The sequence below is a fragment of the Gossypium hirsutum genome, chromosome A12 (assembly GCF_007990345.1).
Source record: "Gossypium hirsutum isolate 1008001.06 chromosome A12, Gossypium_hirsutum_v2.1, whole genome shotgun sequence".
NCBI lineage: Eukaryota > Viridiplantae > Streptophyta > Magnoliopsida > Malvales > Malvaceae > Gossypium > Gossypium hirsutum.
This window is the reverse complement of record NC_053435.1, coordinates 1,575,899-1,602,613: the sequence shown is the minus strand read 5'-3', so window position 1 is coordinate 1,602,613 and position 26,715 is coordinate 1,575,899. Positions and strand designations below refer to the sequence as shown.

The following is a 26,715-nucleotide window of genomic DNA, read 5'->3' as shown; positions in this document are numbered from 1 at the left end:
AATAGAAAATAACAAACAAGAGAAAAACGTTGGATCAAATTGACCTCTTCTAAAGGCCATATGATTATAAAACTTGCAAAGTAACCTTACACTCTGAAAAACACTCGACCTGAGACAAATAACCTCCACTCAAACAATATTAATAGACAACAAACGAAATTCACCACTAGGCTTTAAATAATAAAGGTCTCGTTATACCTGCTTTCGCTAGAGCATCAACCATATCATTACCCTGTCGGTGAAAAACTATGAATTGAACTCGAACCAACTGATTAATACCACAATCTATATCAATAAATAGATTTCATAATGTCTGTCTATAATTCCTTTTCAACAAGCTGTCTAAAGCAACACACAAATTAAAATTCAATTACTAATGGGATTTTCACATGCCAACCCAAACCAATAAACAATTCCAAGGTTGTCTTAATGGCTATTATCTTAGCCATTTTATATCCCTAGTCACTATCAACCCAGAGAATAAAACACAAGCAACTCTTTTATCGTCTCGTAATACCTCACCACAACCAACTTTGTCCTCAAATGCTACAATTGTCACATTAAACTTCATCCACCCAAAAGGAGGTGGCTCCCAATGAAAAACAATCTTGTTTGTTGTGCTTCTCAAAGAACTACAATTCAAGGGGCCAACACCACCAATATCCCTCCATAAATTCAATATCTTCATGAACTACCCTTGCCCACATCAAAGATCTCATTTTAGAATGGTACAACAGTGTATCAAGAGTCGTCAATGTCTTGTCGAACACTTTATCGTTCCGTTCCAACTACACTGTCCAACATGATACCGAAATCGATATCAACCATAAGTTTTTTTGGAGCCTTGTCAATTTCACATCACTAGATAGTGAAAAAATTTAACAAAATTCGTAACATATTTCTATTTAATACCCCACCAATAAAAAATTCTTAACCAAAATCCATCAACAAATTTGCATTGAAAGAAGGGACGATTTGCATTCTCTATCTCTCCATCACACCAGAAACAATTATATTTTGACAGATCCAATCGTATACCCCAACTAATCAGAAAATCCTTAGTTTAATTAACTATTCATTAATGTAACTTTTTTTATCTAAAAAATATGTATTTCTAATATCATTTATATAACTATACAATTTTTAACTTCCAAAGAAGTACAAATATATAAATTCAATCTAGTTGGCTCAAACATTTGAAAATTAAAATTTTTATTTATTTCTATTGAATAATTTAAAAGAATAAAATAAAAAACAAATGCCATTAGTAATTATAAAATGGAAAATAAAAACATCCAAATTAGGGGTCGAACATGAAAGTGAATTAAAATAATAGTGTGCTGAAGAATTCTCTTGTTTTGACCCCAAATGAAACACCCAAGAATCTTGCAACATGCATTGCCCACGTGCCCAATATTGTCTCTTTTCCCTCACGTGCCCCTTTGTCATATTTCATTTTGCTTCACGCGCTCTCACTTCTGCTCTCCACCCATGTTCCACCTTATATATACTCTTCCGCCACCTCTCCCTTCTCCACTCAACTCAACCTCTTAAAACCGAACCGGAACCGTTTCTAACTCTCGCCGCTCCCCAGCCACAAACACCCATCCAAAATGGAGGCCCGCCGGCGATCATCGACTAAACCGGTTCAATCTCTGAAGCCAACGAAGACGGTTTCAGTAGACGAAGATCTCACCAAAGCCTCCGATGCATTACCGCTTCCTTTGCATCTATCCAATGCTGTCTTCTTCACCCTCTTCTTCTCTGCAGTTTATTTCCTTCTTTCCCATTGGCGTGAAAAGATCCGGACCTCCACGCCTCTCAGCGTCGTTACCTATTCTGAGATCATCGCCATTCTTGCCTTCGTCGCTTCCTTTATTTACCTTCTGGGATTCTTCGGGATTGACTTTGTTCAGTCTCTGATTCTCCGACCGCAGACTGAAGTTTGGAACTCTGAGGACGATGATGAGGTAGCTGATGTTTTGCTTCGTAAAGAAGATGCCCGTAAAGTCCCTTGCGGCCAAGCTCTTGATTGCTCACTTCCTCCTTTGCCTCCTCCGGCACCGATTGTAACTGTTCAGAAAGTGTTGGATGAAAAGCCTGTGACAGTTTTAACCGAGGAAGACGAAGAAATAATTAAATCCGTTGTGGCGGGAACGACCCCTTCGTACTCTTTGGAATCGAAATTAGGTGATTGTAAGAGAGCGGCAGCGATCAGGCGTGAAGCATTGCAGAGACTGACAGGGAAGTCATTAGAAGGATTGCCTTTGGATGGATTTGATTATGAGTCTATTTTAGGGCAGTGTTGCGAGATGCCGGTTGGGTACGTTCAGATTCCCGTGGGAATTGCAGGGCCTTTGTTGATTAATGGAAGAGAGTACTCAGTTCCTATGGCAACCACGGAGGGGTGCTTGGTGGCTAGCACTAATAGGGGTTGCAAAGCTATTCATTTGTCCGGTGGAGCTACAAGTACTCTATTGAGAGATGGGATGACTAGAGCTCCTGTTGTAAGGTTCGGTACAGCTAAAAGAGCAGCTGATCTGAAGTTGTACTTGGAGGATCCTGACAATTTCGACACTTTGGCTGTTGTTTTTAACAGGTTTGTTTGTATTTTTTTTTCTGGATTCCAGAACGTAATATTTAAATCAAGTTAATATTTGTAGTACTAGTTTGTCGAAAAATGTTGGATATCTGGGTTTCTTGCAGATCGAGTAGATTTGGTAGGCTGCAAGGGATCAAATGTGCAATTGCAGGGAAGAATCTATATTTGAGATTCACTTGCACTACTGGTGATGCTATGGGGATGAACATGGTTTCCAAGGGAGTCCAAAATGTTTTGGATTTCCTTCAAACTGATTTCCCAGACATGGATGTCATGGGCATCTCTGGTGAGCTTACTTTTCGTAAACTTATATAGATACTATTCTTTTTTTTTTTTCGGAACTAGATCACTGAAGTTATGGGTGATGGATATAGGAAACTTTTGTTCCGATAAAAAGCCAGCTGCAGTGAACTGGATTGAAGGGCGAGGCAAATCTGTTGTGTGCGAGGCCATAATTAAGGGTGATATTGTGAGGAAGGTCTTGAAGACTACTGTTGAATCTCTGGTGGAGCTTAACATGCTTAAGAACCTGACTGGTTCAGCCATGGCTGGAGCTTTGGGTGGATTCAATGCGCATGCCAGTAACATCGTGACTGCAGTCTACATAGCTACTGGCCAAGATCCAGCTCAAAATGTCGAAAGCTCTCACTGCATCACAATGATGGAAGCTGTTAATGATGGCCAGGACCTTCACATCTCTGTCACAATGCCTTCTATTGAGGTAATATTGATTGTGTAGCCCTCTGATTATCAAACACAAGGGATTTTGATGAGCCATATTGTCTAACTATTATCTGATTTATGTTGTTAGGTTGGTACTGTTGGTGGTGGAACTCAGCTTGCATCACAGTCAGCCTGTTTGAACCTGCTAGGGGTGAAAGGTGCGAGCAAAGAGTCAGCTGGAGCAAACTCTAGAATGCTGGCGACCGTTGTAGCAGGCGCTGTACTTGCTGGGGAGCTATCACTTATGTCGGCACTTGCAGCTGGGCAACTAGTTAAGAGCCATATGAAGTACAATAGATCCAACAAGGATGTTTCCAAGGCTTCTTCCTAAACAACACATAATTGGACATTCAAGATAGCACAAGGCAGCTTTGTGAAACCTGAATGAAATTAGCATAAAGCTGCAGGTCCCATCAAAGCCAAGGAGATATCATTTCTTATCAATTTTCTTTATTCATTTTGTATCTTCTTTTTCTTTTAAGAAATCCATGTAATCTGAGATTTGTGTAAAATGATAAATTAAAATTTCCCTTCCATCATATCTTAGAGAAGAATTATGATTTTTGCAAACATAGATTGAGATCAGTGTCCAACCAGCCCATCTGACCAGTTAAGAATCGGTAATGTGTCATGGTCTGATTCATTGCACTTGGTTGTCTATATTTTCTTTTAAACTACTGAAATTTAATTGAGCTAAAAAACAATATATTAGTTATTACCTAAGTTTGGATTTAATTTCTTTTTTTCTCAACTTCAGTTTAGTTTCGGTGTTCAATTTAATGTCTAAATCAAATAATATCACGTGACTTAATTAATATTTACCACTTGTGCTCTATTAAAAAAAACTCTTAATTAGGAAAAAAAAACCCTCAAGTATCAAATTTAAAAAGCCGGAGTATCAAAGTGAGCATTGAACCTAAACTTAAGTATTAAATGGGGACAAAAACAGCTAAGTACCAAATAGTATATTAACCCAAAAATAATTATAAAAAATAATATTATTAAAATAAATAATATAAAAAATATGTATTTTGATATCATTATATTTATAAAAATATATAACTTATTTTAAACAATATACAATACATAAAACAGTTCTCTACCAAACACTACTACTATGAGGACCGGTATATTTCTAGTTTAATTTTGAGAAGACATAATAATTTGTTTGCTCTCCAATTTTACCTAAAAAAAAGTTATTTTAGTTTTTTATTTAATATTTTTTTTGTCTCTTTTAATTATTAAATTTATATTTTTTGTTAATAATCTCAAAATAGATAGAAAAATTGACGTTTTTAACTTTACTGACATAGATTGTCACATAGATGATACGTAATTATTTAATTAATTTTTTAAAATTTTTAAAATTATAAATATATATTTTATATTTTTTTAAAATTTTAATTTTTAAAAATAGTTTTTATATTTTTGAATTTTAAAATTTTAAAAAATTAATTAAATGCTGACGTGTCATCCATGTGGCAGCAATGTGTATGCAACGTCAGCAAAGTTAAGAAATGTTAACTTTTCCATTCATTTTGGGATGATTTGACAAAAAATGCAAGTTTAAGGGTTAAAAATGTGAAAAATTAAATGGAGGGCTAAAATGATATTTTTTGTAAAGTTGAAGGGCTAAAAAATTATTATGCCTTTTGAAAAAGAAAAGAAAAGAAAACAATTTTTAGATGCATAGATGGATTGAAATTTACCAATTTTTACAAAATCTACCAATTTTCAAGTTTGAAAAAAATCAGTTGACACAAGTATTTTTAAATGGGTCTAGGCATTTCTAGATCAATGTCTTCTGACCAATTATAGAGTCATCATTTAGTTTTGAATCGCACTTTGAATCACCTGATTTTTAATTTAGGATCTCAAATTATGACTATTTTAATTAAGATTGTACGAACAAAATTTATGAACAGAATTACTGTGAGGAATTATGAGTTTCGATTTTAAGACTTAATTTTAAGTATACATGAAACTAATATTGTCTTTATTAGTTTTTTTTTTTTTTGCAAACTCTATGCATCACAATCATCCCAAATTTATGCAAAGCACATCATATAAGAAAGACACCATCGAAGCACACCGAAGCACAAAACCACCAAACCAAAGGTGATAACTACGGCAAGAAACTCCAAAGCTTAAACACCCGACCCATCAGACCACGGAAAACAACACACGGTACTCAAGCAAGAAGAGCGCCCATTCAAAGCCAAGCAACAGACACAATCAGATTACAAGGTCAGCAGCATTGGAACTTAGAGAAGCTTATATATTGCAAATACGACCCTTTGAAACTCCTATCTTCATGTTCAGAGATTCAGCTAACCAACCATCGCAAACCATATATTTGACACCTTCAGACTTTGACAAAAGATGTTCTACTGGGAAAAGCAGTCAACTTCCCCGTTGGAAGGTAACGACATTCCTTAAAGAGCAGCTTCCTGCTCAACTTCTAATCTGTCAAATTCCTTTATCACCTCATTCTCATCTCCAATCCTTCTAATGGTGGGATTGGGTGGGTACTACTCCAATCTTTCTAATGGTGGGTTTGGATGGGTAGTACGTTTATTTATGGTTAGTGTTAAAATAATTGTGACGATGAGATTAAATACTGTAGCGTGAGACAAAAAATAAGCTAAACACACCACACGTAATCACCCATCCAAACCCACCCAAAGTGCCAACATCTTTCCAATTTCTTGTTCAAATACGATTTAAGTTCAGTTTAGCATTGTATCTAAGAAATACTTTTAAGACAAAAAATATGTTTTGCAAATTTTTAACTTTTGTTTAAAAGTATTTTTTTAGCCCAAAAATTATGAACCAATGCTAAACCAAGTTTTAAAACCGCTTTCAACCACTATTATAATGTATTTTGAACAAAAAAAAATTACATAGTATATTTAAATTTTATTCAAGCTAATTCTTAATTTGTATCATTATTCAAAAATTATTTACACCAATATATAATATACTTTATAATTAAATTAAATAAATTATTTTATATATAAATAATTTGAATGATTTGTAAAAAAAAAACTTATTCAATACGACTGAATATGGACGAATTGAATAACTCAAACGTTTAAAGAGATCTAATTACATGTTCTTGGGCCAGATTGAGTCAAGGCCCAACCTCCAAAAATTTTTCAACCTTAAGCCAGTTTTGCCTAAATGACATATTTCACTGTTTAAAAATAATAAGAATTTTAAATTCATTATTAAAAATATTAATATATATTTTTATAATTTTTTATTATTTTTAAAAAGTAAAACAAGCCAAGTCAAGCTAGTACGAGATTAAAAATATAAGTCTGACTCTATACAAAAAAAGATTAGGTTCAATGAGTTGTGCGGTCAATTAACAGCTTTAATTATCATTTAAGGAGTAAATAATATGTTATTGGAATTCTTTTTTTATTTTAAATTAAAAAAAAAGAATTTATTTTTAAAATTTTAAAGAGTTTATTTTTTTCATAAATTTTCAAATAATATATTATTTTTAAATTTTTGTTTAAAATATGGAAATAAAAACTTTTAATTTCGTATTTTTTTATAATTTTTATCAAATTAACAAAAACTGTAAATCTTGAGGGCTAAAAAGTAATTTTGTCGCTTTTTTAACTGCTATACGAAAGTATGTGTATCAGATTGAATATTTGATGGAAGTTTATACTAGAATCACGCCGATAAGCGCGGATGTTTACTTTGTCTAGTTGAGATGAAATCATTGAGGAAAAGTTTTGAGAAGAAATTGAAAATCATGCAGGGAGTAACTGGTGAATTGAAAAAATACAAGAGATGCTGCCATAGATGGTAAATAGTTGGGTAATTAAACATCAATGCTGGCTACTGGCCGCCGGCCGCTGGCCGCTGGCCGAGAAGTGGACTACACATCAAAAGAATCTCTATTATCATCTAAAATCCTAATCTATTTCCATCGATATTTGGGGTGTTATTAGCATAATCCAGATGATGCAATTGAAAATTCTCTTGAAGTTCAAGTCTGCTAAGTTGAAAGAAGCAACTGGTCGATGTTTTACACCTCTGAATCATGCTGCTACAACCTAATTTCAACGCTTCTATGGCCACAAACTAGTACACAAAATGATAGGAACCTTTTTGTCTTGTGTTGAAAACTAATTGACTGCACCAACCGAGTTGCTGCATTAAAAATATTCTAAATCCTGTTTTGGTCAGCACCACTTGTGCTTGTACAAATGTCTTGGCAATTTCGGCTGCTAATGTATCGGTGTCTAACACATATACTAAGATATGGGTATAAATTTGATTTTCAAATATATCAATTTTTTTTTTTTAAATCTTGACAAGTTTTTCGACATGGAATTTTGATTGTTAAAAGCCCATTTTCCTGTCTTAACATCCAAAAGCTCCGGATTGCAACAGCATTAAAACTTCAGACAAATGGCATCTACTTTGATGCTTCATCAACTTATAAACTGCAGCTTCCAATTGCTTTGTGATGCCAGACTTGGTTTCATGCTTCAACTGTAGTATAACATATCAGGTTTCAACATGTAAACATTGATGAAAATTGCATCTACATTCTTTCATATGACAAACTAGCTTTGCTCAACTGTTTTCTCCATAAATTGGAATATGGCTACTTTCATTCTAAACTCTCAAATTTCGTGTTTCATCTTTCGACTTCACGGCTGCTTATGTCATGGTGTTAGCATCCATTACTATTCATGATTGAGAATTAAAATTAATGAAAGATTCAAACCTGAGAGATTTAGAAGATATGCTTTGAGAGACAAATTTTACACAAAAAGTAGTGGGTTTATATTATTTTTTGGGTTAAAATAATAAAAATCCCTAAATTAGATAGGCTTTTATGCTTTTATTTAATTATAGTACTTAAATAAATTTTTAATCTGTAATTTTCATTGAATTGAGTTCAAGTAGTAGATTTATTAATTGAAGTGAATTTATTTGCCTGATATCAAGGTTCGATCTACAAATTCGCCTACGTACTAGTATAGTGTGTGAGTTTTAACTTGTCTTGTATCAAAAATATTTCATTGAATGAACTTTAAATGTAAATATATGAGTATCGATCATGAATGTTTTAAGAAATATAAGAGTCGAATTAACATAATTTAGTTTGTTTTCATGCTCTCCTGGAAAGACAAAATTGAAACTTGATATAAAAGGTAGAAAAAGCTGGTTGAAGGGCGTTCACATAGATGTGTCTGAAAAGCCACTAGTATTAGAGATACATAAACAAAATTAATTGGAAGAATGTGAAGGAGTGATTGTATGCTCCATGCATGAGTTTCTAAATCATCTATATACTAGTTCTTATTGTGATTTTCGTTTTACCCGTTATCTTTTAGTTGGTAAATTTAATGAGTCATGATATCTCTTAAAAACGTACTTTTAATGGTTATGTATAATTATGTCTATATGTCAACTTGAATACATTGTGATGGGATCGGATGAAACTTATATAATACAAGATTGACGAAGTATGTGGATTACACAATGTTATACATAGCTCTTTAGATAAGTATAGCTAGTACGATGAGTATTCGCAATGGGTGAAAGCTAATTCTAAAAAAAACCTAGAAACTTGTCCTTACCATGTAGGGAAGCTAATTCTTTTGTTTTCGATTCAATATAAATTATACTGTTTCTGTAAAAGAACCTCCTTTAGATTCACTGAATACATGTTAACCCATGAAAAGCATAATGATAAAAAGAAAAATGAAAAAGAGACATGTGAGCTCAGGGAATTTCAGGATGCACGCAATAGATTGACAATGTTATTGTCTGAGTATCTCTTGCATATTGTACTGTTTGACCAACATGTGTGGTCATTATTATTACCTTGAATTTCCAAAAAGAATGAAGAGTTTTCTGCTTGCATTCGTCTCAGATGAACCCCATCCCGTGTCCGGTAGCACTCATCTATCTCCCAAATCCCACTGTTGCAAGCACAAACAAGCAAAGGTGTTTAATTTCCCGTCCATGTTATTAGCTAACAGACTAAAAACACAAAAAACCCCCTACGCATTTCAACAGGCTTTAGGTCCTGACTCACCGTCTAAACCTACTAAAGCGTCAGGTTCTCTACTATTGGTCCTGAATGAATTAGTAGTAATACGGATGGTTATCTTAAAATGTCATCATAATTCTGTTATTGAAAAAGTTTTAGAATGTAGTAAAAGCAAGATTTAGCATTCGAGGCTCAATTGTCATCTCTATAAATAGAGGCGAATCCAGAACAATTTGTTAGGAGGCCGAATGAAATTTTAATTTTTTACAGTCAATTTTTTTTATAATTTTTAAAGGATTAAATCTAATTTTTATAATTTTAAGAAGATTAAAGTACAATTTTACTTTTATTAATTTTAAATTTTTAAAAAAATTTAAAAATTTAAATAATAATTTTATATTTAAAGGGAGCCGAGGCCCATGCCAGCACTCTCTAGATTCCCCACTGTCCATAAATAGTATGCTATTGCTAATATTCATAACGAAAACATTGTTTGCCTTTCTTACATATTTTTTGCACAACAAATTTCTAAAACAATGACAGGCTTGGACATAAATGATTTTGTTTGAAAAATTGTTATTGCTCGTTCCATGTATTGTTACAATGAAATTGTTTTTCTACTTAGGGTCATCGAATTGGACCATGAATACATTTCGTTTGTGTTGAGCTTGGTCCATCTAAGTGTGGCATAACACCTCTAGCTTGTTTTCCTCACCGAATTAGGATTACATAATATTACGGCATTTCACAATCAAATAACAATATAAACAATTCACATATTACTTTAAATATCAAATATTCAAAATCAATCATCATTCATAGCATATATACAAATATAGCTTTCTATTGAGCTTACAGAACCTAAAAATCAATTTGAAAATAATAAGGAATTAATTTAAAATAAAATAGAAAAATGTAGAAAAATTTCAAAACAGGGGTTACATGGTTACATAAAATTTATTTACAAGATTTATAGCAAAGGACGGTAGTGAGTTGACTCTAAATAACTATGTGTAACTTGTAAACAATACTAGATTATGGCAAAATCAAGATGTATTTAAAAGTAATTATGTAATAAATTTATTAAAATTTGATATAAAAATTAAATGTGTTTTAGTTGAATTGATAAAGTTGAAGCACAAAAACATTATGTTATCATAGGTTCAAACCTTGTCACATGAATAGATTATTTTAGATTTATTAAAATATCAAAATAATGTTTGTTGCTTTGTAAAATAAATGCACTCAATTGATAGGTGATACCAACTCAGTCAAACACATTATAATAGTAAGTATAATTTTTTTTTTAACTTTATAAAAAGATGGGCTTTTGGTAAATTCACAATTGAATCGAGATTCGATTATTCGAATATATGATAAAATAGTTAATAATACAATATTTAAAAATGAAATAAATTTTTTATTGGATAAGTCAGTAGGAATCAATCTCTTTAAATAGATATATTAGTGTAGAAATAAAGAATATGGTCCTAAAAGCTTTGCAAGAATACGTGAGAAATTGGTAAGTCAAATTATAATATTGAAGGACTAAAAGAGTAAATACTTTTAATTTTATTTTTCTTTCGAGTTTCGAATTTTGGGTTTTAAATTTTGGATTTATTTTTATTTAAATTAAGCATAATTAATATTTATTTTTAAACCTTTGAATTTTTTTTTACATCAATAATTATATATCATCTTATTATTAATTGATGGTGTATAAAATTTATATACCAATAATGCATCAAATATTCTTCCTAAATATAATAATATAGTATGTTAAAATTTATCGATTCTTATGATTCAATTTTATGATAAAATTTTATATTATTTATTATTTCAATTTATTTTAAATTTGATATTTTTTATTTTTTTATGAATTTTTGAATCATGATTTTAACTGCATATTTTAAATATTTTTATGAAATTAAAATGTTTACGTTTATAATTAAACATAAATATAGCTTTGAATGTCACTTTAATGGTTTCAGATGTTATTGGGTTTGAAAGAAAAAAGGTAGCGCCAAGAGAATCGGATGCCCAGCTTGTTTTGTACGTACGAAACACTTCAACAACGCAAACATCTTCTCTTCTTCTTTGGCGATAGTTACATACTTGAAAGAGTAAATCAAGTGCAGACATGTCATACACATGTTAATCATCACATTAAATGAATGTTTTGTATTTGAAAGAGTATTCAAGTATACAGCTCATGGCCGGATTTAAACGCACACCCGAAAAATGAGAGAATTTGGATAAAAATATAGGCTTGAAAAATAGGTTTAGATAAAAAATAAAGCCCGTTAAAAAACTGACCAGGCTTTGAGTAAGACATTTTTTGCCCGGCCCTGGCCCGAATTCACTAAATAACAAAAAAAAAATCTGATTTTCTTTTTTGGGTTATTTTAATGATATATTCTTGTTGTTTTCTTCTTCTTTTGCTACAAATTTACTATTATATTGTTACTATTTTGTTATTATTGTTTTATTATTAATTTTTTTGTTATTATTTTAGAGGCATTTGGTTGTTAAGTTACATCTACCTTAGTGTTATTTAAGTATACATTTTTAAAAAATTATTTTCAATTTGTTGGAAAATATTTATTTTAATATTTTTTATGTATTATATATAGGCAGGCCTAGTCATGCCCGGGTTTCAGCATTTTTATCCAGGCCAGGTTTAGGCAAAATTTTAGCCCATTTTTTGGGCTGAGCTGAGCCTAGTCCTAAAAAATGAGCCTAAATTTTTATTTGAGCTTAACTCAACCCGACCCATGAACACCTCTATATTCAACTAAGGAAAAAAAGTTTAGACAATAAAATTATTTAAATGCTTTTAATTTTAATTTTAAATAACATATGACTTCATTATGCGCCCTAAGTTGATTCCAAATTTGCAGGCAAAATCATAATTTAACTTTTAAAGTTTACAATTTTTTTTGAGTTTAGTTATTAATTTTTTTTAAAGTTAAATTTAGTTATTAATTTTTAAAATGAGTTAAATTATTTTTTAATAAAAATATTGATTAAAACATTAATATTTTAACAATATTAGTGTGGCAACTCACATGACTGTACACTTGTAATTCATATTAACGTGATGTGACACTATTTATTTTACCTACCACATTAATAAATAATTTAAAAATTATAAAAAAATCCAAAAATAAAATAATTATAAAAAAATTATAAATATTCAAAAAAAATAAAAAAAAACATGAAGTACAAATATATGATTTGGTTGACATTATTTAAATATATCGAATAAATCATATATTTATAATTTCGTTTTCATTTTTTTTAGTGTTTTATTTTTTTCATAATATTTTTATAGTGTTTCAGTTTATCACAATAATTTGAGTGCAATACTATATTATATATATATATTTCTAGTATATCAATTTATCTGAAATCATGAATGTAATTTTAATATTTAAATAAAAACTAGAAATCCTGATGAATTTTTATTAATTTATAAAAATATAAAAGATAAAAGTACTCATATAATTATATAATTTATTTAGCAAATAAAATAATATTTTGATAATTCTGTCGTTGATTTGGACATGGTTGAGGAATTCAGTAATAATAATAATAATAAATAATATAGTTAATTAATATAATTAAATTTTAAGCCTGGTGATTGCCGGTAGAAATTTGGCAAGTGTAAATCTAGTCCTAGTAGTCTCACGAAGACACGTATACGAGTGTGTTTGACTCATGGTTTTTTTTTTTTAAATCCTCAATAATCTGTCTTCTTACAAGACAATTTTGGGTTTTTCCTTCATTTAAACAGTGAAAAGTTTACTATTAAAAAAATATATATTTAAAGAAGGAAAAGGACAAAAAGAAACTAAAGCTAAAGCGAAAAACAAGCTTAAAGAGAAGTGGAATAGAAGGGGTTTCTTTGTAGTAGAAAAAAAGGGGTAGAGAAGGCTATAGCTATCAGGTGGTGGTGCTGTGAATCTATGAAGTCCAGGTAAGGCTCTCTCGGAGACCTTGCCCTTGCCCTTTAAATCTGCTTCTCTTATTAAAATTATCATGCAACAAATTGATGGAGATTATAGCTCCATGTCATGCTGATAACACATACATTTGCTTTTTGTTGGTAGTCAAGTTTAAAAGAGCTGTGATATGACATCCGAATAATCCACGCTGCTACTTTTTTGTATTATTATGATGTTGAATTCCTTGTAATCATTAAAGAGAAGAGTGGGGCAATTTACGATACATGAAACTCAATTTGTTGAGGTCAGTGAACAGTCTTCCTCTTTATTCTTTTTGTACATTTTAAAGGAAGAGTATAGGTGAATTTAATCAAAGCTATCATTTCCCAAATTAGAATCTTTTGAATTAACCCTTCTCTCAATTCATTCATGCTCTAAACCAAAAAAGAAGAAGAAGAAATCATCATAAACTTACATTTCATCCTTTTCAATTTTGCTTTGTTAACTGTTTAATTTTTCAAATTAAGATCAATCCGAAATTCATATTGGAAAGATAGAAAAAACAGTATAGATGCTAAGATTCAAGCTTCAAAATTATTGTATATTATCCTATAAAGAAAATTAACCCTAAATGGAACAATTGGATCAGCTTAATGTAGTTATATTCTCAACCAGTGAAACTTAAGCAAAGAATCTACCTATAAGACCGTTCAAAGCCAAGCCAAATCAGCCTATCTGCTGCCTTGTATATAAGCGATGCCTGTCTTCCTTGCACCACAACTCATTCAAGTGAAGTGATAAAACACAATGAAGATCGACGAAGGAATCTCAAACCCCATCCATCCACACCACAAACTTAAGCTCGAATATACAGAGATACCCTTCAATTGTGATGGTTGTAAGGAAGCCGGCATTGGCCTCAAATACAGCTGCCGGCGATGTGAGTTCGACCTACACAAGGCCTGCGCTATGCCACCCCCTACCATCACTCATCCATTTTATAAAAAATGTGAGTTCCAGTTCAATTATAGATCCCCAGGGCAACATATGAGGATATGCGATGCGTGTAGAAACGACGTTCTCGGCTTCGTCTACCACTGCAAACGGTGCGATTTCGATCTTCATCCTTGTTGTGCCAACCTTCCCCAAGTCCTGGACGATGGTGAACATAATCTTTACTTGTGCTTCAAGCTATCGAGCTCGTGCCATCACTGCGGCGGAAAAGGGCCCGGTTGGTCTTACAGGTCTCAATGCAAGAGCTATAATCTTCATGTGGCGTGTGTTAAGGAGTTGCTGGTTGAAAGCTGGCAAGCCATGTACTTGAATGCTGATAAGAACAGGATTAGAGAGATACAGACCAGGATCCCGAGCCTCAGTAGGAAACTGCGAAACCATCATGGAGGAAGAGGGGGAAAAGTGATGAAATGTTGTCAAATGGCTGGTGGGGCTGTTCGTCTTATTGTCTCCGCCATTCTTGGCGATCCTACAGCTATAATTGGTGCGGCAGTGGCTGGTTTTATGTCCAAATAATATAAGGTCCAGAAGACAAAATTAAGCCGTATGGTTACTAATCAAATATAGGAAGTTTTGTCATTTCGACGTTTTACATGTAATTATAAGCCCAAGTCTGAGTGTCGAGGGTATTCTTGTTTGAAATTTATGAGTTTGAGTCATAATATGGATAATGCATTTTATATGAATGATTTGAAGAATAATAATTTTATATTAAAATTACAAAAAGTATAAAACATAAATATATACCTTAAGGAAACATCCATAAGGATCTCTAGTGGTTCTCCAGGAAATTAGATAGTAGGCTAAAGAAGAAAATTCTAAAATTAGCTATTTTCAATCTTATTTTTCATAAATATTTTTGCCCCGTTGGGTTTATTATATTATGAATAAAACATGAATTTTAATATAAATATAAAAATTTCGTCTTCTATATAAAAAAATACTTTAAAGAAAACATCAAATACCTCCATGTCAACATAGCAGCTCACTTAAATTGGGTAAAGTTATCGATAAGCACAGCCTCCTAGAGTCTCTCTGAACATTTAAAGAATACTAAAAAATCTCTTTATACCAGGCAAAGGATTTCAGCCAAAGTGGGATGATAGTATTTCATTTTTACTTAAATTTTTTAAATAACCCACTATCTCATTTAATAGGATTAAGGGATTTAAAAATAAAATAGGATATGCTTTTTTTATTTCCATAAAATCTATTTTAACTCATTTTATTAAATATAGTAAATCGATTTCTTTTTGGTAAGAAAAAAGACTAAGGAAATCGGTAAATAGATATTTTTTTATATACAATATGTAAATTCATTACGGGTGATTTTAAAATAATGTTGATTTTTTTTTTGAATTTAGTCACACTAATTAAAATAATTGTTCGAGTTAGTTATTGTCGTTAAAAATTCTGTTTATTCACTAATAATTATTGACGTGGCACATCAACCCATTGCATAATTGACACGTGCCAATTTTTAGCTTTGACTAAAGTTAAGGACTTCTCTATAATTATTCCAAAATAATTTTTTTTTGTTTATTTTCAACATGAGGATTTCAATGATGACAACATCATATTTTGAATAACCTTTAAGAAGAGGGAATCCAACGACGACGACGATGAACCATAACCTTATCTTCTTTGACGATCCCAACTACCAGCATAACACCACTGGCCACCCTACCATTACCAATGACGACGACTCTGTCTAAACTGTTACTTGTGGGCCAAATTTGTTGATAAGTACTACTTTTAAGTTTTTTTTATTAATTTCGTTATCGATTCTGATCATATATGCTCTTTTTGACACAATGCCTAGAACTACCCATACCTCTCCCTAACCCATAAATAAGATGATAATGTGCCTCAATGCACTCGAACCCACATCCTCCTGCATTGGCAACAATGTCCATGCAGATTAAAAGACTTAATCGACACTTTAAAGTATTTTTAAATTTGAGATAATCTTGATTACTAAAATCTAGGGAAAACAAAATAAATTAAACGCTCATGTTACTGGTTTCTTTTCCCTCAAAAGTGCTTATTGAAATTTACGGAAAAGATCATGGAACCATAGGGATGCGAAATGGAATATACCGTAGAAACCAGGGACCCTAGATAGTTAGAATTTTCATCTGGTTAGTTTTAAAGCATCGCGTGCTCACTAATGTGGAGCAGTGGGGTATAGGGTATGACAGTTCTTGTGATTTGTATGGGTATCATTTTGAAGACATCTTGTATGTTATCATAAATTGTCCTTCAACTAAAGAATTGTTTGGAGGCAGGTCATACCAGATGAACTTTGTGGGCGTTTCTATGCAGGAGATCTTCATAAATGAATAGAGTCCAATTTGCTCAGTTCTTCTAAACCAAGATTTGGCGAGGTTGTTTGGTCGAGCTTGTTCGGATTGCTTGCCAGACGAATTTGGAAGAACCAAAACCTTTTTATCTTTCAGGGGATTCCATGAAGTGCTGACGAGATAGTAAAACTTTCCTTCTCCTAGGCAAAGCAGTACAATGCCTCCTATAGGAGGATTCCGCCTAAACAACAATTGCCGAGGTCATATAGTCCTAGAAAATTGGTTTAGTTTATGTTTTGATGGTGCGATGTAGGTAGGTTCTGGAAATGCTACAGCTAGAGGAGTCTTACTAAATGGAAAAGGCAAGTGGATCATGGGCTACAACAGATTATTAGGTGAATGTTATGTTTTTTATACTGAATTGTGGGGCATCCTTGATGGGTTGGCTCTCATCAAAGATAAGCAATTTGCTAGGTGATGATCCAAACAGACTATTTGGAGGCGGTCAAAGCCATTCAAGTTTCTTCCTTCGATGCTTCGAATTATGCTCTTATTAGAAGAATTCATCAACTTTTAGCCAATATTGGAGTTTAGGGCATGCAACGTATATCTAGGGAGTTCAATAAATTTATTGATTGTATGGCCAAAAGGGCTTTTAATACCAGACAAAATCTGAAGGTTTTCGAAGAGATTCAAATGGAGGTTCTAGCAATCACTCTTATTGTTAAAGCAAGCGACAGTCTAGCTCAAAGTCTTTATGTATAGTCAGTTTGTTTATTCAGTTTGTTTTATTTTCACTAAAAAAAATATTAGATACCATTTATACTTAGATATTACAGTTACTAATTTTTTTACCCAATTAATATTTAGGTACTTTCACCAAATTAAACTAAAAATGATACTAATTTTATTTAAAAAACTATAAAATCTATAAAAGAAATGAAGTTAAAAAAAATTGGGGCCAAACATAATTTTTTTCCCTTTTTTAAACACTAATTATAATATCAAAATAAAAACTTCTAAAACTTCAAAGGGCTTTAAAGAAAATTTTTAAATTTTAGGGGGGCGAGAGCCACTACCACCTTGCCCAAAATTTGCCTCTTTTGTGAAGGCAATTTTGCTAAGAAAACAACGTTATTCATATATAAAAATATCCTTTTCGCCTTTACGGTTGCACTTTTCTTTGCATTGGATTAAGATTTGTTGCGCGGAAGCGTGTGAAAGAGTAAAAATATTGTACTGAAAAATCACACTAAGTTCAATTCCCAGGAAAGAGAGGTGGATCATGAGGATCACTTAAGTACCAAGTCTTTCCTAGCCAGAATATCCCTCTATCGTAATTTAATAGCACAATAAATCACTACAATCATATTCACAAAATATGCAAAATAAATAATAAAGAACACCAGAATTTTAACGAGGTTCGGCAAATCTTGCCTACGTCCTCGGGCACTACCAAATATATTTCACTCCAAAATACAAGTGAAACTTTTACAAATAGGGAGAGAGAACAATGCCTTAAGTAGAGAATGGCAAATGTGGATGAAGAAAGTAAGAAATGGTTAGGCCTATTTATAGTTGAGGTTCAAGGATCAACTTGCAATGTCCCTATACAATTAGGGACCAAAATTGCAATTATCCCATGCCAACTTTTAACCCAACTTGCCAACCAATTTTACTTTCTACTTTCGGTGCCCACCCTTTTTGACTTTTCAAACAATGGGTGGGTTCCAATAATCTCCACTTTGAAGATTTGATTAGGATAATCTTATCTTCACACAATTCTTTCTGCCTTTGACAACAATACTTGAGAGTGCCGTCTTCAACTGTTAAACTTGCAGGATATTGATCAAGTTCAAACAATGTTCGAACTTGGTTGCTGTTACCACCTTGGTCATCATATCTGCGGGATTATCTGCAGTCTTGATCTTCTGAAGACAAATTTTCCCTTCTTCAATAATTTCCCTCACAAAATAGAATCGTACGTCGATATGCTTTGTACGTGCATGATAGACTTGATTCTTTGCTAAATGAATAGCACTTTGACTATCACAATACACATTAATATGCTCCTGAACCAACCCCAAGGTTTTAGCCATACCTTGTAACCAAATAGCCTCATTTACAGCCTCTGTTACAGCCATGTACTCGGCTTCTGTGGTTGACAATGCAACTGTAGACTGTAGTGTAGACTTCCAACTTATTGGTCCTCCAGCAAGTGTAAACACATAACCGGTGGTTGATCTTCGCTTGTCCAAATCACCGGCATAGTCAGAATCAACGTACCCAATAACAGCTTTACCAAGTGTATTATCCTGCTTGAACAGTAATCCAACATCTATGGTCTTCTGAATATACCGTAGAATCCATTTCACAGCTTGCCAATGTCCTTTTCCAGGATTATGCATATACCTGCTCACTATACTAACTGCCTGTGAAATGTCGGGTCTTGTACACACCATTGCATACATCAAGCTACCCACTACATTAGAATACGGAACTTGTAACATGTATTCTCGTTCCGTATTTGTCGAAGGAGATAGTTGTGCAGAAAGCTTGAAATGAGAAGCCAACGGGGTACTTACAGGTTTTGTCTGCTCGTTCATGCCAAACTGCTGTAGTACCTTCTTCAAATACTGCTTCTGAGACAAGCTAACTCTATCATGAGCTCTATCTCTCCATATTTCCATACCGAAAATCTTTTTAGCTTCTCCTAGATCTTTCATCTCAAACTCGAGATTGAGTTGAGTCTTCAATCTTTCAATCTCAACTCTGCTCTTAGATACTATAAGAATATCATCAACATATAATAGCAAGTATATGAAAGTTCCATCTTATAGCTTTTGAAAATACACACAATGATCAAATTTGCTTCTTGTGTACCTTTGCCCTTTCATGAACTGATCAAATCGCTTGTACCACTGCCTCGGAGATTGCTTCAATCCATAAAGCGACTTTGTTAATTTGCAAATCCAATTTTCTTTTCCAGCAACCTTGAATCCATCTGGCTGAGTCATATGGATTTCCTCTTCCAAACCACCGTGTAAAAACGCGGTCTTCATATCAAGCTGAACTAGTTCAAGATCATATTGCGCAACCAAGGCTAGCAAAATCTGAATAGACGAATGCTTCACAACTGGAGAAAACACTTCATTGTAGTCTATTCCTTCTTTCTGAGCGTAACCCTTTGCTACCAATCTAGCCTTGTATCGAATTTCATTTTTATCAGGAAATCATTCCTTCTTTGCATATACCCATTTGCATCCAATTGCCTTCTTTCCCTTGGGTAGTGTCACCAACTCCCAGGTCTTATTTTTATGAAGAGACTGCATTTTTTCATTCATTGCTTGCTTCCACTTTACACCATCAGGGTTACTTATTACTTCTGTGTAAGTAGAAGGAACATCATCATCTGCAATTGGAAGTGCATAGGACACTATATCATCAAAGCGAGCAGGCTTACGAATCTCTCTTCTTGGCCTTCTATATGCAATTGAATCTTGTTGCTGTAGAGGTTCTTGGGTAGGAACCTCTTCATCATTTGTCCCTTCAATATTAGCTGGATCATCGTTAACCTTTTCAAGCTCCACCTGCTGCAAAGTACTACTGGTTTTGTCATCCTTTTGTGAATCCTTGTACTTTAACATGGTTGATTCATCAAAAGTCACATCTCTACTGAAAACAATATTCCTTGTATCAGGACACCAGAGACGGTATCCTTTTACTCCATCAATTATACCCAAGAATAATGCTTTCTTTGCCCTTGGGTCTAACTTAGATTCTTTTACATGATAATATGCAGTGGAACCAAATACATGTAAAGAATCATAATCAGTAGCAGATTTACCAGTCTACATCTCCATAGGAGTTTTTCCATTTATTGCAGCTGATGGCAGATGGTTAATTAGATGGCACGCATATGTAACTGCCTCAGCCCAAAATTCCTTACCCAATCCAGCATTGGACAACATACATCGAACTTTCTCCAGTATAGTTCGATTCATGCGTTCTGCCACCCCATTCTGCTGTGGTGTATTTCGAACAGTAAAGTGTCGCACAATGCCCTCATCTTGACATACTTGTAGAAATGGATCATTTTTGTACTCAGTGCCATTATCTGATCGAAGTCGTTTGACCTTTCGACCAGTCTGAGTCTCCACTATCTTCTTCCATTTTAGAAATGCATCCAAAACTTCACTTTTTCTTTTCATTAGATACACCCATACTTTTCTTGAATAATCATCAACAAAAGTAACAAAATAGTGCATACCTCCCAAAGAAGCCACTTTGGTAAGTCCCCACACATCACTGTGAACGTAGTCCAGAATTCCTTTCGTATTGTGAATTGCTGGACCAAATTTTACTCTCGTCTGCTTGCCCAGAACACAATGTTCACAGAATTCTAATTTGCAAGAATTTGCACCTTTCAACAAGCCTTGCTTCGCCAAAGTCTGCAAAGCTTTTTCACCAGCATGTCCCAATCGTATATGCCATAATCTGGTAGCCTCTGAATCTACATCTTTTGTAGAAACTGTTGATGTTGATCCAATAACTGTACTTTCATTTAAAAAATACAAGTTATTTCTTCTTGTTCCTTTCATCACCGTCAATTGCCCAGCTACTACTTTTAGTAATCCATCTCTCAAAGTGATTGTAAGCCCTTTAGATTCAAGGGCCCCTAATGAGATGAGATTTTTCTTCAAGCTAGGTACGTAGCGAACATCTATCAAGACTTGGATTGAGCCGTCGTGATTCTTCAATTGGACTGTACCCACCCCCATTGTCTTACAAGCACTATCATTGCCCATAAGAACAATTCCACCTTCTAGCTCTTTAAGACTAGAAAACCAGTCCTTATTAGGACACATATGGTAAGTACATCCTGAATCCAAAATCCACTCATCCGTTTGACATGCCATTGCCATGCCAACCAAGCTAAAGTCTGACTCCTCATCATGCTCCGCTACACATGCATTAGAAATAGCCTTGCCCTTTTGTAGCTTAGGACAATTCTTTTTCCAATGCCCTTTTTCACGGAAAAAGGCACATTCATCTTTGGCGGGTCTCCCTTTGGACTTTCCCCTTCTACCAGATTTGCTGCTATGTGAACGACCTCTTACTGTTAAGACTTCTGCGGTTGTATCTCTGTGATCTCTTTTATCTTTCTTTCGAGTCTCAGATCTATACAACGCACTACAGACTGCATCAAATGTGATCGTGTCCTTCCCATGAAGCAATGTGGTGGTAAGATGATCATATTCATCAGGAAGGGAATTCAACAACAACAATGTCTTGTCTTCATCTTCAAATTTCTCATCCAAATTTAACAAGTCTGCTAAAATTTTATTGAATGAGTTCACATGGTCATTCATCGACATACCGGGTGCATACGTGAATCGATAAAGTTTCTTTTTCATATAAAGCCTATTTTCAAGACTTTTCGTTAGAAACTTTTCTTCAAGTGTATCCCATAACTTCTTCGCTGATGTCTCCCTCATGACAGAGTACTTCTGCTCTTTGGCCAAACATAGGCGGATTGTACCACACGCTTGTTTATTGATCTTGACCCACTTCTTGTCATCCATCTTGTCAGGTTTTTCTTCAAGGGATATATCTAGCTCTTGCTGACATAAGACATCCAGGAGCTCACATTGTTACATACCAAAATTATTGGTACCGTCAAATTTCTCTACTTCAAATTTTGCATTTGTCACAGTAGTCATTGCTGATGATGATGATGTTGCCATTTTTCTCCTCAATCCCAACTACTATATACATGAATAGTACTGTATACGTAAATAGTATCGTATACGTGAATAGTGTCGTATACGTGAATAGTGCCATAAATGGTCGTATTCCCCAAGTACGAATCTGGCTCTGGTACCAATTGTTGCGCGGAAGCGTGTAAAAGAGTAAAAATATTGTACTGAAAAATCACACTAAGTTTAATTCCCAGGAAAGAGAGGTGGATCACGAGGATCACTTAAGTACCAAGTCTTTTCTAGCCAGAATATCCCTCTATCATAATTTAATAGCACAATAAATCACTACAATCACATTCACAAAATATGCAAAATAAATAATAAAGAACACCAGAATTTTAACGAGGTTCGGCAAATCTTGCCTACGTCCTCGGGCACTACCAAATATATTTCACTCCAAAATACAAGTGAAACTTTTACAAATAGGGAGAGAGAACAATGCCTTAAGTAGAGAATGGCAAATGTGGGATGAAGAAAGTAAGAAATGGTTAGGCCTATTTATAGTTGAGGTTCAAGGATCAACTTGCAATGTCCCTATACAATTAGGGACCAAAATTGCAATTATCCCATGCCAACTTTTAACCCAACTTGCCAACCAATTTTACTTTCTACTTTCGGTGCCCACCCTTTTTGACTTTTCAAACAATGGGTGGGTTCCAATAAGATTTCACTTTCCAACTTCACATTTGATGTTTCAATTCAAAACAATCTGTGCACTATTTAATTTATGGATTCACTTGAAGAATCGAAGTTTAAACTTGCCTTACTCCACTACTTTATGATCTATTAACTTTTGGCTTCGCATTTTCATCAGCAATGTCCAAGTTGCCTTTTAAATCCGATTACTTCCACAAATTATGTAATATAGTTGTTTTTTTAGTTTAAGGTTTCAAATATAGCAAGTTTTTTCCCCTTCTCTTTTAGTTGTTCCTTTTTTCACATATGCATGACCATAATATGCTATGATACAAGATTTATTTACCTTATTTTTATTTGATTACTAAAGCCATTGGTGATCGAAAATTGATGACAAATTTCAATTTCGGAAACTTATAGTGTTAAAATGTGTTTTCTCTCTTTGACAAATTACAATTCTGTAGTAATGATATGCGCTTGTTGGGAGTTGAAACTTCGTAGTTGGTAGCCTTTATTTTTACCAATTTCTATTGAATATGGTGATTACAAACTTAATAAAGCAAAATACTAAAACATTAAAATAAATATTTCCCAACAAATTTAAAATAAATTTTAAAAAATATGTATACTTAAATAACACTAAGATAGATGCAATTTAATAAGAAATGCCTCTAAAATAATAATAAAATTAACAATAAAATAAGTGTTATACAATATCCAAAAAATAATAACAAAATAGTAGTAACATAATAGTTAAATGATAGCAAAATGTGGAGAAAACAACATGAAAATAACATTAAAACAACAAAAAAATAGAAGATTTTTTTGTCTTTTTGTGAATTTGGGCCAGGCTGGGCTAGGCCAAAAATACCTTACCCGAGGCTTGACCCTTTTTTTAAATAGGCCTTTTTTTACCCAAGCCCATTTTTCAGGCCCATATTTTTGCCCAAACCTTCCCACTTTTCGGGCGGGCCTTCGGGATGGGTCGAATGGCCCGACCCATGAGTAGGTCTAGTGACATCTAACAACTCATCACTGCTACCCAAGTTGCAATAAGTCATGGTTCGACAAACCTTTTTCATTATAATGTTATCATACAGTATATCCCTTTGATCATGATATCTAGATTGAACACAGGTCATGAAACAATCACTTGTAATGTTTGATCTTTTGTTTCTTGAATCTTTGAGTAGGCTAAAATAAAAAGTGAGTCTAATATCTCATTCCTCACAATTACTAGCATTAGATTCAGTAATAGTCGGGCCTTGATTCTATTTAAAAATGACTGCAGTGTGTTTTTCGACATCAAGTAGACCATATTTAACCCCCACTTCCATTTTAATAGGTCCCTCAAAAGATGGACTATAATGCATAGAATTCACATTTAGAGTATCGGGAAAAAGCCCCCCACTTTTTGCATTTACAACAACCTTCGAATGTGAACTCCCCCCCCCTCACAATCCATTTCACCAGCTGCCTTCCCATTCAAAGAATTTGTTTTTCCTCTTTGGATCTTTGTCAGCCCTGAAAAGCTTATTTTCCTATTACCATGTTCATTCGGCTGGAGGGGTTTTTTCCTTTGGGGTTTAGTTGACAAAACATTTCGCTTCATAATGTTAAGAGCCTATCCACCATTAAGACCTCTATTTGGCCTAGTCGTCTCACAATTTATACCTTTGTCCAGCATGCCATTGGGTCCCAACTTTAGCCCACCTTTCCTCTCTTTATTAAAAACCCCAGAAACTCTTTCAACCATATCATCTTCCTACTATCCTTTTAATTTCTCCCTAACATCTTCAATAATGACATTTCCCCTAATTTTGTCAAACAGGATTCTAAACCAAGATCTATGATGTGTCTCATGTCACTAACTAAAAATACGACTAAGGCAAGTGCACCTATTGATAAATAGTATAGCTATGGTGAGTAGAGATATCGTATCCACTAGGACTAAAAGTATTAGTAATTACTATTTTTCTATTATTTAGCCGTCAATTTAGGGTGATAGGTTTTAAACTAAAATTACTAATCTAATTTAACTAACTCAACAGAAAATAAATCAGTAAAATAATCGAATAATAACTAATGAGAGAGACAATAGCCAGGAAAAAATCCACCTAGACTTTATCTATTATTAAGAATCTGAATTAAACGATTTATTCGCTTAGTGTCTTGATCCGTAGAAATCCCTAAATTATGTTAATATCTCTTTTGAGAGTAAGAGCAACTGATTCTAGGTTGATTAATTGAAATCTCTTTCTAATTAAAACCCCTATCATCGTAATAACTCAATCTATGGATTCCCTTATTAGATTTGACTCTAATCCTGTATATTTATGTCATCCTATTTCTAAGATTGCATGCAACTCCACTCAATTATGCTAGATCTACTCTTAAATAGAGACTTTTTCTCCACTGAATTAAGCGCATTAAAAATGAATTAATATCCCGAAAATATTAAAACAAGAAATAAGCACACATAATTGAGAACAAGAATCAAGTATTTATTGTGCAAAAACAGAAATTAAATAATAAGATTTATCATAGGTTTCATCTTCCCTAGGTATCTAGAGAATTAGTTCATAATCCTAAATAAAATCATTTCAAAGTAAAAAAACACACACACACACACACACAAAAGAAACAAAGGAACTCATAAAAATTTCAAAAAAACTTGAAAGGAGGTCTTCGATCTTGATGGAAATCTGCTTTAGAGTTGGATCTAATAGTGTTCTTCGAGTTGTTTCTTTGATTTTCCCTGATGGCTCCCCTATCTCGTCTTCTATTTACTATTTATAGACTTTAGAATGCTCAGAAAGCCTAAAAATTACGTTTTTCGGGTGTTTGGGAAGCATGTTGTGAAATCGACACGGCTTAGCACGTGGTTGCGTGTCCAGCCCGTGTGGCTCACATAGCTGTGTGCCCAACCTATGTGGCTTTGGAAATCTATTCTTTTTTACCAATTTTCGCTCGTTTCTCTCTCCTTTTTCTCCCAAATGCTCACCTAAGTATAGGAACATGAATCCAAAGGATTAAGAGCATCAAATTTACCAATTTGCATAATTAATCATCCAAAAGCACATTAAGAATGAGATTAAATTATGTTAGTTTTATCATTTATCAATCCACTAGATCTATTTTCCCGATTATCGCTTCTAAAACCTTGATCTTCCTTTGATTTTTTCCTAAAATTCTTCTCCACCAACATCCAAGGACCGTATTCGTCGAGTCAACTCCCCTCTCCGTCGACTTTGCTGTCGTATTGGATTCTCCGACTCTGACTTTAGCAGATTACTTCTCTTCTTCCACCACAACGGTTCTAGCAATTGGACACAACTCTTTTCCATAGCTATACTGTCCCCAAGAAAAACACACTACTGGGAATGACTCATACTCAATACGTTGGAGGTCATCATTAATCAAGATTTGAGAAATCAAAGGTTTATTTAAGTTAACAAACACAGTCATCTGAGTAAAATTCCCCCTAGCTCTGTTGTCGATATTAAAATCCAATCTCACTACCTTCCGTACCAACTCTCCAATCTCCCATAGTACTTTGTAATTGTATAAATGACATTGGAGACCAGGGAGGCGAATCTACGACTTAACCAGGCTTGGGTATAGATTTGCAGAGTTAAAATTCATAGACAAAGGCCGGACCATTAGATACTGGCCAAAAATAATCCAAGGCCCCTAG

General features: G+C 33.5%; 2 protein-coding genes across 2 annotated transcripts; both read left to right on the top strand.

Moving 5' to 3' along the window:
• Positions 1 to 1,527: 1,527 nt before the first annotated feature.
• Positions 1,528 to 3,859, top strand: LOC107929696 (3-hydroxy-3-methylglutaryl-coenzyme A reductase 1-like). The gene is made up of 4 exons (XM_016861197.2): positions 1,528 to 2,599; positions 2,707 to 2,888; positions 2,977 to 3,323; positions 3,414 to 3,859. The coding sequence occupies exons 1-4, from the start codon at positions 1,614 to 1,616 to the stop codon at positions 3,654 to 3,656; spliced, it is 1,758 nt and encodes a 585-aa protein (XP_016716686.2). The 5' UTR covers positions 1,528 to 1,613; the 3' UTR covers positions 3,657 to 3,859.
• A 10,040-nt stretch (positions 3,860 to 13,899) lies between these two features.
• Positions 13,900 to 14,999, top strand: LOC107939299 (uncharacterized). Its single transcript, XM_016872619.2, has one exon. It carries the CDS (start codon positions 14,111 to 14,113, stop codon positions 14,831 to 14,833), a length of 723 nt encoding a protein of 240 aa, XP_016728108.1. The 5' UTR covers positions 13,900 to 14,110; the 3' UTR covers positions 14,834 to 14,999.
• The last annotated feature ends 11,716 nt before the right edge of the window (positions 15,000 to 26,715 follow it).